Genomic DNA, 15,780 nt, shown 5'->3' with positions numbered 1-15,780 from the left:
GAATGTAAAATCAAGGCAAGCTGGACGTGGTCAAACAAGAGATGACAAGTCTGAACATCGACATCTTAGGAATCAGCGAACTATAATGGACAGGAATGGGTGTTCTGTTCCCCAGGCCTCTGGCTCCACTAGGCCTCTGGCTCCACTGGGAACAGGCAGATAAACTCTAGCAAACAGGTTTTCATGCAGATTATATTTATTTGGGAATCCTTGAACACTTAGATTTACAATTATGATGAGTCACGGTGAGGTTCATCCAATATTTCATAATCTATCCCATTTCCTAGTGTAAAAGGTTGATAGTTTGTCCCCCTGTTCAGAAAACACATTCTCTCTTCTGAGGTAATTCAACATATAGCCAGGCCTTTGTTCTAAAACCTAGGCCGAAAGCCTCAGTGGTCAATCAGACACACAGATATGGTCACATGTCCTGGACTTCATTTCCCATAATGCAATCTCTCACTACATCTCCCACAATGCAATCTCTTAAGGAGACAGCTCTTAATCCTTAAGGTAACTAACTCACCACAGCTCACTATCTGTAACAGCACACTCCCCGCCTGGAATTATAAATTCCACTCCTAACTAACTACTTAACTAAGATAAACTAAGGCATAGCAGAAAACAATGCAATGTAACTATCTAATTGACTAAAGTAAACAAGGTAATAGCATCAAGGTAAAGCACCACCTTTAAAGCGCTCCATGGCATAGGACCTAGTTATCTTCGAGACCGCCTGCTGCTACCGATGACCTCCCACCGACCTGTGCGCTCCCACAGAGAGGTCCTCCTCGGGGTGCCATCAGCCAAACAATGTAGGCTGGTGACCCCCAGGGGGAGGGCCTTCTCTGTGGGGGCACCTACCCTCTGGAATCAGCTGCCCCCAGAGATAAGGAGAATTCAAGACCTCGGTGCCTTCCGCCGTGCTCTTAAAACTTTCTTTTTTCAGCAAGCCGGGCTGGCTTAACATATTTTTAAATATTTTTAACTGGTTTGTCATTTTAAATTGGGGCCAAATTAATATATATCCTTTTTAATGTTTGTATTGTATGTTTTTATCTGGCTGTACACCGCCCTTTATATATACAGTATATTTATATACAGTATATTTATATACTGTACGGTATATAAATTTGAAATAAAATAAATAAATAAATAAATCAAACAATGCAAACAGTGAGGTAGACACAATTCATGCAAAGCTTGAGGTTCAGTCTTCAAGGTCTTCTTCGCAGCAGTTCCAGGTCGGTGACTGGTCTAGAACTACTTGGTAGAAGTCAGGGGGGGTCTCGTAGCCGGTCGATACAAACAGGTCCTATGATGGCCCATCCAAGTTCTGTCTTGAGGGCACATGGAAAGCCGGCTGGGCTTTGACCACTGCCTGGGGAGGGAAGGCTTCGGGGGCATCCGCACCCAAAAAGAGCAGGATTTCGGCTTCAGGATCTAGGGCAGGGAAGAGATTAGCCATGTGTCTCAGGTGAGGTATCTTGCTTACTACCTCTGGTGTCGCGATTTGACTGTGGTTATCTGGTAAAGCATCACATTCTAGCACTGGTGGCAATGTGAATTTAGCACTCCCATCTATTGATTCTATGCAGAATCCGGTAGCTTTCCTCCCCGCCGTGCGCCATACCCCCATACATGCCGACATTGTGAAGTGTGTTTCTTTGGATTGAATGTCAAAGCGGTCGAAGAAAGCTGATTTGGCTAACGATTGGTTGCTCTGTGCATCCACTACCACATATGTTTTCACTGCTTCTTCTGGGTGTCCAGCTGGATAGACTTTAGCTAGGCAGATCGGATGGCATGAACGAGGTGACGGTGAGTCTCCGCATACCGAAGTGCAGTTTACACTTGTTGTCTTTTCTGGGTGCGTTTCATTGTCATTCTGAGACTCATTAGTCATAGGAGAGGTGGAAGTCGACTGTGGAGTAGGAGTTGGCTGTGGTGTCGACTCATGCTCTAGATGCAGGGCGGTTGGGTGCTGGTCACTTTTGCATAGATAACATAGCACCTTAACTGTGCAAGCTTTGGCCATGTGGTCTGTAGACTCACAGCATTTGAAGCAGACTTTGTACTCCCTGATCAATGCCTTTCTTTCGTCCAGGGACTTCTTTCGGAATTCTCTGCACTTATTCAGAGTGTGCGAGGTCTTGTGCAGTGGACAGACGGGTTCTTCCTTTGCTTTCTGAGGTCAATGTAGAGCACTCTTAGACGGCTTTACATTGGAGTTCCTCGTTGACAGGGGAACGACCTCTGTGCTATGCACTGACACAGAGGCTGTTCCTCTTGTGGCCTGCGCTGGGCTCTTGATCAGACCAAGGCTTTGGTTGGTTTTTCTGCTGGCAGGGGTCCTTTGTATTGTAAGGTCTTTATTTCATGGATCATTGTACTTCTTCGACATGTGGGCCACAAATTCTTGAAGGGCAGCAAAGGGTGGTTCTCTGCCAAGATTCTTTGCCCTGTAATTATCAGCTAGGTCGATCCATGCATCAATCAGTTTCGTTGGTAGTTTTTTAACAATAGACCTTTGTGTCTTATACAGGTCGAGACAGCTAAGTCCCGGCAAGGTGGGATCCATTTGTGCTGACCGCAACTGTGTAAGGAGACCGGAGAAGTGCCATAGTTCTTGAGGGTTACTGAGGTCCATGGCAGAGAAGTTGTCGACCTGCTCTAGGAATGAGGATTCTGTCATCGTAGGTGCCCCATACCGCTCATCAAGTGTTTCCCATGATAGCTTGAGGGCTTCGACTGGCTCGTACATTTTTGATGCGTAGACCACCTTTACTGCTTGTATTGATTGTGGGCCTAGCCAAGTGATCATATGACCGAGTTCCTCGGTTGGCTCCAATCGTTCGCCTTTAGTGGCATTTATAAAAAGAAGCTTACATAGCATATAATCTATGCCTGACTTGTCGGAGAACTTGTGCACTCCCCTATGTGCCAGGTCCATCCTTCTCCAGGATGTTGTTGTATCCTTTTGGACTTCAGGAGACTTATACGATAGGGGTGGTGGCAAGGTGTGCCCTACGACGTTGGCTAGAGCAGGATTATAATCCTTAAGGTAACTAACTCACCATAGTTCACTATCTGTAACAGCACAATGGGTGAATTTAATTCAGATGACCGTCAGGTATACTACAGCAGGCAAGAATCCCTCAGAAGAAATGGAGTAGCCTTCATAGTCAACTAGCGGATAACCTGGCGTTGCCAGGGTATTTATTTATCCCAATCCTAATTGCCCTGGCCAACAGCCTGGGAAAAATTCTACAGGTGATTATATGTATTAGTAGGCACCTCCCCTGACAACTTGCCCTCTTTGCTTGAAGCTGAGGGCCTAGGGAGTTAGTTAGTTAGTTAGTTAGTTAGTTAGTTAGTTAGTTAGTTTGTTTAAGAACCAATTCCCCTTACCAGAGGGAGCCCCCATGTGGAGTACTGTGAAGCCGTTACCATGGCAATTCCATTGTGATGTATATTAGAAGCCATTTTAAGGCACAACAGGCTGAATCTTAACAGAACATGAATACAAAATGTACACTATCATTGTGAAAAGTACTGTGATTTGACACTATAGATATAATTCATTCCTTTTCATTTCAGCATCCCAGGCATTCCAGAGTTATGCTGGAACACACCCACACACCCACAGACCCACACCCACACACCCCGAGGGGTGTTACGGGTGTCTTACCCCCACAGTATTTTTTTTCCAGAGAGTAAGACATCTGTGTACCAAGTTGGGTTAAAATTGCTTGAGGAGTTCCAGAGTTATGCTGGAACACACAGACACACACCCCGAGGGGTGTTAGGGGTGTCTTATCCCCCACAGTATTTTTTTCCAGAGAGTAAGTCATTTGTGTACCAAGTTTGGATGAAATTGCTTGAACCATTCCAGAGTTATGCTGGAACACACACACATGAGGGGTGTTAGGGGTGTGTTATCCCCACAGTATTTTTTTCCAGAGAGTAAGTCATCTGTGTACCAAGTTTGGTTAAAATTGCTTGAAGCGTTCAAGAGTTATGCTGGGACACACACACAGACACACACACACACACACACACACACACACACACACACACACACACACCAAGGGGTGTCTTACCCCCACAGTATTATTTTCCAGAGAGTAAGTCATCTGTGTACCAAGTCTGGTTGAAATTGCTTGAGCAATTTCAAGAATTCGAAGAATTAGAGACTAGAAATCAGGAGGAAGAGAAATTGAAAGAACTAGAAATAGAAAAAGACTTACAAAGAAAAAGAAAGGGTAGGAAGAGAAGGGGCAAAAGGAAGGTTAGTAAGAGAGACTAGAAACACAAAAAGACAGATCAAGTAGAAGATGGGAGAAGCAATTAAGCTTTTCTCGGTAAATATTAATGGATTAAATATCCCAAAGAAAAGGATGCTAATATTTAATAAATTAAAGAAATTGGTAGCTGAAGTGATATGCCTCCAAGAGGTTCATATACAAAAAGAATATAGAAAATTATTAGAAAATAGAAAATTAGGAACATTATACACAACTTTAGCAGATAAAAAGAAAGGACGTATTGCCATGTATGTAAAGGAAAAAATAAAATCAAATCTAAGATATGCAGATGATGAAGGTAGAATGTTGATGGTGGAATTGGAGATAGAACAGAAACAAATGCTACTTACAGTAATTTATGCACCAAATAAAAATCAACAAGAATTCTTTACAAATGTACACAAGAAATTAGTAGACATGGACTATGAAAGGATTTGTATGATTGGGGACTTTAATTTGGTGGTGGAAGTCAAGAGAGACTATAAAAGTAGTAAAAAAAAAGAAAAAGAAAAAAAGTGTGTTACCAAAAGCCTTTTTTGATATAGCATCTGAGTTCAATCTCCGAGATATATGGAGAGAGACACATAGAGCACATAAACAATATACATTTTATTCATACCCACATCAATTGTGGTCCAGGATCGATTTGGCCTGGACAATAGCAGAAATTCAAAATGAAATAAAAGAAATTGAAATAGGAGTAAATGATTGGGCCGATCACAATCCAATTATATTAAAATGGAAAACCCAAAAACAAAATAAACAATGGACAATGAAACAGAATTTGTGTAAAGATAAAAAATATAGACAGGTGTTAGAGAGGGAGTTGAAAACATTTTTTTCAAATAAATAAAAAAGAAGATACTTTGATACAAATTTGTGGGATACCACAAAAACCTATATAAGGGGATTGACCATCACATATAATTCTAAAAAATATAAAGAAAAGAGAGTGCAACTAGAAAATTTGTGGGAAGAATTTTAAAAAATTGAATATGAAGTACAAAAGGATCCACAAAATAAAAAGGAAAAATGGAACATTACGAAACATAAGATTAATTTGATAACACAAAAAGAAATAGCACAGAAAATTAGGATAGCAAAACAAAATTATTTTGAGAATGCGAATAAAACAGGCCAATGGCTAGCATATAAATTAAGAAAAGAAAAAGGAAGGAGAATAATATAACAGTTACAAGATGAAAATGGTATAATACAGTATAGGAAAGGAAAAAAAAAGGAAATAATACAAAACTTCTTTACAAAGCTTTACAAGCAGGAAGACATAGCAGATGGGAAAGTTAAACAATATATAGAAGCGGCCAAAATGGAAAAAAATTCTGATGAACAAAGAGAAATTTTAAATAACCAAAAACAATAAATGAATTTGAAATAGCCCTGAAAAAACAAAAGAACAATAAAGTACCAGACCCGGATGGGATTCCGATTGAGTTATATAAAAATGTTCTCGAATATTATGAAAGTCATCCGGAAAACAAGTGGCACTGGTTTTCCTTGATGCCCAAAAGGCCTTTGACAATTTGAATTGGAACTTCATTATAACACAATTAAAATATATGGAATTGGGAGAAAGATTTGAAAAAATGGTGGGGAAAATCTATTCCAAACGAACAGCCAGTGTAGTTATAAATGAGGGGTTGACAGAAAAAATTGATATTACAAAAGGGGTTAGGCAAGGGTATCCCCTTTCTCCTCTTCTATTTATTTTATCACTCGAAACTCTTCTAATGAAAATTAGAGAAGATCAGGAAATAAGCGGCTTGAAAATTAGGAAGGAAGAATACAAGACTCAAGCATTTGCCGATGACATGGTATTTATTTTGGAAGAACCATTAGAAACGGGTTCTAAATTGATACAAAAGATAGAAGAATTTGATGCTATTTTGCCTTTTGCTGCTTGGAAAAACTGTATAAAAGGCAATAAAGACTGCTCAAGCAGTCAGACATCTTTTCACCCTGAAAATGACTGGACATTGATTTCTTCATCTGGCGCCCGAACAGGGACATCCCCCCTCGGAAGCAACAGCCAACATACTTAACATCGTCTGGAATAGACCCCTGGTGCACCTTTCATCCTCCGGGATCCCTCAGTGGTAAGTATGGGTTGCAATCTATCTCAACATCAGCATACACATGTGCAGGAACTCCGATTCCTGTTACACTGGCGTGACAGTGCCTGAGGCTGACATAAGGAAATTGGTGGAAGAGGTAGGGAAACATTGTTCCTGGTATCCGGAAAGGGGGACGTTCCGTTTACGAGATTGGATAAAGATAGGACATACTTTACATCTTGAACCCCGGGCTCCAGTACAAATACTATATCAATGGCATCAATGCCATCAAGCAGTGGAAAAATTTGGCTCCGATGCTTCAGCAGGGCAGCAATTGACTACAAAGCCCCCGCCAGATTATGACCAAGTGAAAATTGTCACCCCGAAACCATCTCCATTAGACAGGGGTGGGGGGAATATAGAAGAAATTGCTGATATGCTTTCTGTTTGTCCAGTACACGTTACGGGACAAGTAGATCAGAATGGGGCCCAAGCAGTGGAATATCACCCTCTGTTATATGCAATTTTAACAGAACTCAGAAAAGAAATTAGAGATATGGGGTTGGGAAGTACCTATATGCAGGGAATGTTGGAAGTCACTATGAGAAATCATATCCTAGTACTTGAAGATTGGAAAACTACTTTCCGCATGTTGCTTACTGCAGTGCAATATGTAGTTTGGGATAGTGAATTTAAACACCAATGTGCCATGCGTGCCCTCCACCCATTCCTCCCCATCCAGATCCGCACAACCTCCAGGCACTTCAAGGGCATCGTTGGGGTGGCCTGGGGTGGAGATGTACAGCTGGGTATCATCAGCGTACTGATGGTATCTCACCCCAAAACCACGGAAGATCTCACCCAGCGGCTTCACATAAATGTTGAACAGGAGAGGCGAGAGGACTGACCCTTGCGGCACTCCCCATGCGAGATGCCTCGAGGTCGACCTCTGTCCCCCTGCCAACACAAACTGCGAGCGGTCGGAGAGGAAGGAGAACCACCGAACGGTGCCCCCTATTCCTAACCCCCTCAACCGCTGCAGCATGATACCATGGTCGATGGTATCAAAAGCCGCTGAGAGGTCTAATAGGACTAGGACAGAGGAGCAACCCCTGTCCCGAGCCCTCCAGAGATCATCCACCAACGCGACCAATGCCGTTTCTGTGCTGTACCCCTGCCTGAAGCCCGACTGGTATGGGTCCAGATAGATAGCTTCATCCAGGTGCCGGGGAAGTTGTCGTGCCACCACGCTCTCAACAACCTTCGCCACAAAACGAAGGTTGGAGACTGGACGATAGTTGGCTAATTCAGCCAGGTCCAGGGAAGGCTTCTTGAGGAGGGGCCTCACTACCGCCTCTTTCAAGGTGGCAGGAAAGGCACCCTCACTCAAAGAAGCACTTATAATCCCCTGGAGCCAGCCTCGTGTAACCTCCCAGGAGGCCAGCACCAACCAGGAGGGACACGGGTCCAATAAACACGTGGCAGCACTAATCTTACCCAGAACCCTGTCCACATCCTCGGGAGTCACAGGATCAAACTCCTCCCAGATAACATTCTCAAGACCTGCCCTCGTCTCCTCCCGCGGACTCATCCAGTCGGAGTCCAAGCCATCCCGAATCCGAGCGACTTTATCATGCAGGAACTGTACAAAATCCTCAGCACGACCCTGCAAGGGATCTTCCCGCACTCCCCCCCGGAGAAGGGAGTGGGTCACCCTAAACAAGGCGGCTGGGCGGTTCTCTGCAGATGTGATAAGAGCAGAAAAGTGGTTAGACTTTGCCGCTTTTATCGCCACTAGGTAGGTCTTGATATAAGACCTCACCTGTGTCCGGTCGGAATCGGATTGACTAGTCCTCCAAATGCTCTCTAGGCGTCTTTTCCGACGCTTCATCTCTCTCAGCTCCTCAGAAAACCAAGGAGCCAGTTGAGATCGGCATCGGGTCAGAGGCCCCAAAGGCACGACGCGGTCCAAAGCTCCAGCGGCCGCCCTTTCCCAGGCGGCCACCAGCTCTTCAGTCGAGTCGTGTGTTAGGATCTCAGGGAACGGCCCAAGCTCCGTCAGGAACCTTTCGGGGTCCATCAGGCGCCTGGGACGGAACCATCTAGTTGGCTCCGTCTCCCTGCGGCGGGAGAAGGCGGTAGGAAAGTCTAGTTGGAGGAGCGAATGATCTGTCCATGACAAGGGTTTAATATCTAGGTCCCCTCTACCAAGATCATTCAACCACTGACCAGAGACAAAAATCAGGTCCAGAGTGTGTCCCCCTATGTGAGTTGGGCCTTGAACTAACTGGGTCAGGTCCATGGCCGTCATGGAAGCCATGAACTCCCGAGCCGCCTCTGACACCTCACCCGCAGATGGAAGGTTGAAATCCCCCATGACAATAAGTCTGGGGGTATCAACCGCCACCCCGGCAATGACGTCGAGTAGCTCGGGCAGGGTCGCTGCCATGTGGCAGGGAGCCAGGTACGTAGTCAGCAAACCCATCTGCACCCCACGGCCCCACTTCACACAAAGGGACTCACATCCGGCTATCTGAGGAACAGTGGTCTCCCTCGGACAAAGACTTTCCCTAATAATCACCGCCACTCCCCCACCCCTCCCCTGGGCCCTTGGCTGATGAAATGCACGGAAACCTGGCGGGCACATCTCAACGAGGGGGACCCCCCCTCCTGGCCCAACCAGGTCTCCGTAATACCTGCCAGGTCCGCACCCCCCTCCAAAATAAGATCACAAATGAGGGGGGCTTTATTAACCACCGACCTGGCATTACACAACATCAGCCGCGGACCCTGGGGGTAGTGTTTACCTCTAGTGTTAGAGGTAGTGTTTGTAGATTTGATTGGACCCAAAAAACCCAGTATAGGAGCCTGCTATATCCTAAGCATAGTAGACCATTACTCTAGATACGGATTCTGTTATCTAATGAAAATGAAATGTGAAACATTCCAGCATATAAATAACTGGCTGCGATTTGTAGAAAGGAAACAGAAGTTTAAAGTAATGTGCTTAGTAACTGATAATGGCACAGAATTCACTAACCAAAGGTTAGAGAAATTTTTGCAAGAGGCAGGAATACAGCATAAACGGTACGCACCGTATAGACCACAACACAACGCTTATGTTGAAAGAAGGGGTCAAACATTACAAGCCATGACTAGAACAATGTTGGCAGATTCTGGTTTGCCTGAAACCTTATGGGGTGAGGCTGTTATGTGTGCTAACCATGTACTAAATAACGTTGTACATTCATCTACGGGTGAAATACCATTTACATTATGGCATGGGAGGAAACCAAACTTTAGTTACTTGCACACATTTGGAGCCCCTGCTTGGGTACATATTCCATCTAATGTGAGGAGGAAGAAACAACAGAGTGCCAGAAAAATGTTTTTTGTTGGCTAGGACTCAAATCATCGGTCCTTTAGATTTTGGGCACCAGGAACTACTAGTGTTTACTGTAGTGCAAATGCAAAATTTCTGGAGCATGAAGGATGGGAGAAACTTGAGCGTGCAGATTACAGACAGGATGACAATAATGTTAGTATTGAGCATCAAATGGTTAATGATACCCTTGATGAGGATATAGACAATGTAGAGGTCTCTATTAAGGATGAAGAACAGGAAGTAGGTTTAGAGGAGGAGATACCTGCAATGAGTCCTGTATTGCCTAGGAGATCTAATAGGGAAAGACATCCACCTGATAGATATAAAACAACCGTGGTTTGTCAGGTTAACATAGAACCTTCAAATTATGAGGACATCAAGATGTATCCTGAAAAGGAGCAGAATGCATGGAAGGAGGCAATGAGTAAAGAAATCAACTCATTAACTGAATTAGGAGTTTATGACAATGTTAAAATACCACCTGGAGAGAAATTGATTGGTTGTAGATGGGTGTATAAATTAAAGAAAGATATAGATGGGACTGTAACCCATAAAGCTCGCCTTGTAGCTCAAGGTTTTGCTCAAACTGAAAAAGATTTTGATGAGGTGTTTGCTCCGAGTTTAAGAGCTAGCACGTTAAGAACAATGCTAGTGTGGGCGGCAAAGAATAAGTATATAATTGGCTTCCGGTTTGGCTTTGAAAGACCGCTGGACGGTCTTTCGGGACCGCCAGCCTCGTTGCCTGTAAAGAGCCGTCTCTACAGCTGAGAGACGGCTCGAAAAACTCCGTTTCCTTAAGGAAACGTGAGACAGAGCCGGCGAGGGCAGGTAGAGCCCTCTGCGAAGTCCCCAGAGTTCCTTTTTTACTCCTGGGGAGGAAGCAGAATGTGGCTCCCTATCCAGCTCGCCGCTGCTCCGGGCTTTGAGGGAACTCTGCTTCTTGCAGAGCCAGGCGATGGGACCAATCCATTTAATGAAAATCAACAGATTGCTTAAACAAATAGGATGAAATCCGGATTCTGGATCTTAAATCGCAAGTATTTCTAACAATTTTATAAGTGATTTTAAAAGCGAAGAAAAAAAAGTTTAAAATGGCGACTGGCTGAGGCTTGAGAAGAAGAAAGCTGAAAGCGAAAGTCCTTCCGCCTGAATAGTTTAACACGTTACAAAGTAGCAGAAATAATAGCGCTGGCTAGAACTGAAAAGAAAAATTTCTACTTTATGTTTCTTCCTTCTTGGAGATTTGATATTGATACTGTTTGGAGAGAAGATTTTCTTTTTAAAAAGAGTTTGTCTGTGTGGCAGGATGGCGTTAAAACTGATAAAGCCAGACAAACAAGCAGCGGGGGGGGGGTTTCCCCCATTTACAAACCATATGAACAAGTTTTGAACTTGCAGACTCAGAAGAATGGCTTTAAAGACCTAAAAGAATTTGTCTTGGAGGAGATGGCAAGACATGATGAGATTGTGAACCAGAATCTTAAAAAATTCAGGCAGGAAATTAAAGAGTTGGTACAACAAAAATATGCCAATCTGAAACAACAGTTTGTAACAGCTTTGAAAACTTTTTCAGAAATAGTTATAAAGCTGGATAAAGATATTAATTCAGAATTAGAGTCTAAAATGAAGGAAGCTGATTATAAGATTTATAATTTGGACAATAAAATACAAAGAATTGAAAATGATTTGATAAATATTCAAGACAATAGCTCAGAAGTAAAGTTTAAAAAGGAAGCTGATCACGAGACTTACAATGCAGATAATATAAAACAAAGGATTGAAAAAGAAGTTACAATGATGCAATACAGGTCCATGGAATTTGCGGTCAGAATGAGGGGACTACAGGAAAATAATAGAGATGATTTGAGAAAGATGTCTGCTGAAGTTCTGGCTGTGATTTTAAAGGTTAGTCCTGAAGAGGTATCCTGTAAGATTGATAAGGCCTACAGAGTAAATTCTTGGGTTGCAAAGCAAAGGCAGTTGCCTAGAGATGTGGTGATTTACTTTACTGATAAAGGAATAAGAAATGATATTGTGCAAAAGTCTTTTAACTCCACTCTAGAACTGAATGGAAGGAAGATTTGAATATATAAAGAGCTGCCGTCCAAGATGTTAAAAGACAGAAAGGAATTTGGATTTTTGGTGACTGAGCTAAAGAAACAAAACATCCCATTTAGGTGGGATGCTCCAGTTGGTATAATATTGAGATACCAAGGAGAAAGATATCAATTAAATACTGTTGAAAAAGCGGAAGAATTTTACTACAAGGTTCTTAAAATGGATTTAACATCTCCATGGATGCCATCAGTGTTAGGAACACAGGAGGGGAATAAAGAAATGCAAAATGAACAAGAGACTGAAACCCAGGCTAAGCAGATGGAGATGGAGGTAATGGAAAAACAACAAGTCACAGAGGCCCTTTCGGACGAGTCGCTTTTGGATTCTCCTTTAAAGGTTATAGCTGGATTACTTATAAATACAAGAGAGGCGGCTTTGGATTTTAATGTGATGTCTCATCAAGTTACAGACCAGCATGGAAATCAATCAGCTGATATACAAGTCCTAGAAAGGCAACCAGGATGGAGATCTAAACCACCAAAAGTTAAGAAAAGAAGAAGCAGGTCTTACAAAACAAAAATTTTTTAGACTAAACAACAGTTTAATGCCAGTTACTTAAGAGACGATTAAATATAATAAGCGGGACTTATAGATGGCTGATATATGAAAATATAGCTGAGGCAAATTATTGACTTGTATTATTTTGAGAAGAATAACAGATCTCTGCAGTTCTGTGCCTTAGGGATGTAGAAGAAGGCCTCTAACTGAGTGGATTGGAACTTTCTATTTTGGACTCTTTGAAAAATGGATTACGTATATGTTGAGCTATAAGGCACGAGAATTATGGTGGGGCATGCAGAAGATCTGGTTGTTACCCTAACATGGTGGTTGGTATTAATAATCTAGATGAAAGACACTACAGAAGATATTATAAGATATTATATGGAATACAAATATAAAGTCACTCAGGTGGTCTTTTATATACGAAAACATTTATAATTGATGGGGGCAGATGGTAATTGAAGATACTGAATATACTGTTGGAAATAGAATTTGATGTTACCCTAACATGGGTGATGGAATTAATAATCTAGCTGAAAGACATTACAGAAGATATCATATGGATTACAAACTTAAAGTCATTTGAAGATTTTGTTTATATATGGAAATATTTTTTAGTGGTGTGGTATGGGCAGAAGAACAAAGATATTAAAATATTATGTATGGTAGACCTGTAGGAAAATGGGTGGAGATAGATTAGGTTACTGATTGTTTAGTTTACTAAAAGGGATGTTAGGTTTAGATATTAATATACGTAAAAGACTTGAATTAAGAGATATATGTATGGGGTGGAGGAAATGGGTAGATTATGAGTTGAATAAATGTTAAATTAGGATTTATTATATAGTTTTATAGCTGAAGGTCGCTTTGAAATGTATAGTATATGGGGGATATAATAACAATGTTAGAAAGAAATGGTTAGTATGTGGGGGTGGTGTAAAAGGATGGGAACGTATTATTTAAGTTGATATCAATGATTTTATTTTGAAGAAGCCATGGGGGGAGGGGAGGGGGAGGGGGGTTAGGGAGGAGGGGGGAGGGAAAAGGGGGAAAAATTGTATTTGAAAAACTTTTTCAATTAAAAAAAATAAGTATATAATTAACCATATAAAGATGTGGAGACAGCATACTTGCATGCTCCATTACGACATACCATTTACATGAGAAAGCCGTTAGGAGTTAAAACAAATAACCAAACTGATTGTTGGAAATTAAAAAGAAGCCTTTATGGTTTAAGACAATCAGGGTTTGAATGGAACCAATGTATAATTAAAGAGCTTAATAATATTGGATTTCAGGAAGGTGTAGCAGATAAATGTCTCTTTAAAAGAGAGAATGACGGTTTAATATCATTTTTGCTATTATTTACTGACGATACAGCAACAATAACTAAAACTGATAAAGAATAAAGAAGCGATGGAGATTATTAGAAAGTTGCAAGATAAATTTAAGGTCAAGAATTTAGGTCATATTAGACACTATTTGGGCCTTGATATTGGTCAAACAGCTAGAGGATATAAACTGTCTCAGTCTAGCAAGATAAGTCAGATGTTGAAACGCTATAGTATGGAGCTATGTAAGCCAGCTAAAACGCCTATGGCACAGGATTTTCAACATGGAGAAATCCAAAGTCCTGGATTTAGTAAGGAGATCTATCAATCCCTAATAGGAAGTCTATCCTATATTAGCAATTGGTCGAGACCTGATATTACATATAGCGTAAACCAATTAGCAAGATATAATGCAGAGCCAACAGATCAGCATTGGCAGGCCGCAAAGCAGATATTGAGATATCTAAAGATGACAATGCATTATGCATTATATTTAGAACCTAACCATGATCTGATACTGAGCGCATATGCTGATGCCAGTTTCGCTACTGATTTGACCACCAGAAAGTCTACATCAGGTATTGCGATAATGTTAGGTAACTGTCTAATTGGATGGAAATCAATTACTACTACTATTATTATTATTATTATTATTATTATTATTATTATTATTATTATTATTATTATTATTATTATTATTATTTTATTTCTATACCGCCCTTCTCCCGAAGGACTCAGGGCGGTGTACAGCCTATTAAAAACACAAAAATATACAGACATCAATTAAAAATAATTAAAATTATTAAATAATTTCGGCCAAATTAAAACCCAAAAATTTAAAACACCCAATTTAAAATCCTTTACATTGATAGCCCGGCCTGGCAGAACAGCAGGGTCTTGAGGGCACAGTGAAATACATGGAGGTCAGAGATCTTGCGCAATTCCGGGGGCAGTTTGTTTGTTTGTTTATTAATTAATTAATTAATTAATTAATTAATTAAATTTATATACCGCCCTTCTCCCGAAGGACTCAGGGTGGTGAACAGCCAAAAGTAAAAACACAGAATATAAAATTTAAGAACAATTTAAAATAAATTAAATAATTTGGCCCAACAATTTAAATACCACATTAAAATTCAGGTTACAATTAACCAATTTAAAAATTAAAAATTTAGAAATTAGGCCAGCCTGGCTTGGTGAAATAAAAACGTCTTTAGGGCCCGGCGAAAAGTTCGTAGGTCAGGGATTGTCCGTATCTCCGGGGGGAGCTCATTCCAGAGGGCGGATGCTCCCACAGAGAAGGTCCTGCCCCTGGGGGCCGTCAGTCGACATGCCTTGGCCGATGGCACCCTGAGGAGCCCCTCTCTGTGGGAGCGGACTGGCAGAAACATATTAGTCTATCCACTATGGAAGCAGAATTCTCCTGTTTGTCACTAGTATGTACTGATCTGATTTATTATAAACAACTAATGATGGATGTCGGCTTAAAGGTAGATTATCCAATCGTAATTTATGAAGATAACCAAGCTGCTATAAAAATGGCGACCAATTTAGCGGTTAAGACAAGGTCTAAATATACTGATATTCGTTATTTAAATGTTCGTCAGAGTATTCAAAGCGATATGGTCCAGCTGGAATATTGTATGTCTGAAAATAATATTGCCGATAATTTCACCAAAGTGCAAGGTGCAATCAAACATAAGATGTGTTGCGAAAGCTATGGCTTGAGAATATGAACAGGTATATATTAGCCTGTCCAAAGGGGAGAATGTTAGGATATGGTGTATGTCTAACAGGTTGTCCAGGCAATATATGTGTTCTATGACTTTAACATGAATATGTATTCTATGACTTTAAGAAGTACTGCTGAGTCATTGTAATGCTGAGTCATTGTGTCCTGATTGGATAAGCTCTGTTGTAATTGTATTTAAGAAGGGAGCTGAAATGTAGTCATTGATGATATGCTACCATCGTGTGTAGATATGCTATCATCGTGGGTGGATATGCTACCAGCGTGATCTCTTACCAGCGTGAATGTGCTGCTATTTATTATCTATTGCTGTTTT

The 15,780-nt window shown here is 41.4% G+C and overlaps 1 protein-coding gene and 1 long non-coding RNA gene across 2 annotated transcripts in view; both read right to left on the bottom strand.

Annotated features, from left to right (window-relative positions):
* The window catches only part of LOC148115795 (uncharacterized), a 44,433-nt gene that overhangs the window by 2,635 nt on the left and 26,018 nt on the right, over positions 1-15,780 (bottom strand). The gene's annotated exons all lie outside the window — the stretch shown is intronic.
* On the bottom strand, positions 6-5,021 carry LOC148115796 (uncharacterized). The gene has a single exon (XM_087884484.1). The coding sequence runs from the start codon at positions 2,036-2,038 to the stop codon at positions 1,316-1,318; it is 723 nt and encodes a 240-aa protein (XP_087740610.1). The 5' UTR covers positions 2,039-5,021; the 3' UTR covers positions 6-1,315.

This window comes from Pantherophis guttatus, chromosome 2, assembly GCF_059756535.1.
Source record: "Pantherophis guttatus breed Tessera chromosome 2, ASM5975653v1, whole genome shotgun sequence".
NCBI classification, from domain to species: Eukaryota; Metazoa; Chordata; class Lepidosauria; order Squamata; family Colubridae; genus Pantherophis; species Pantherophis guttatus.
The sequence above is the reverse complement of the archived record's forward strand: the minus strand, read 5'-3'. Positions and strand labels throughout refer to the sequence as shown.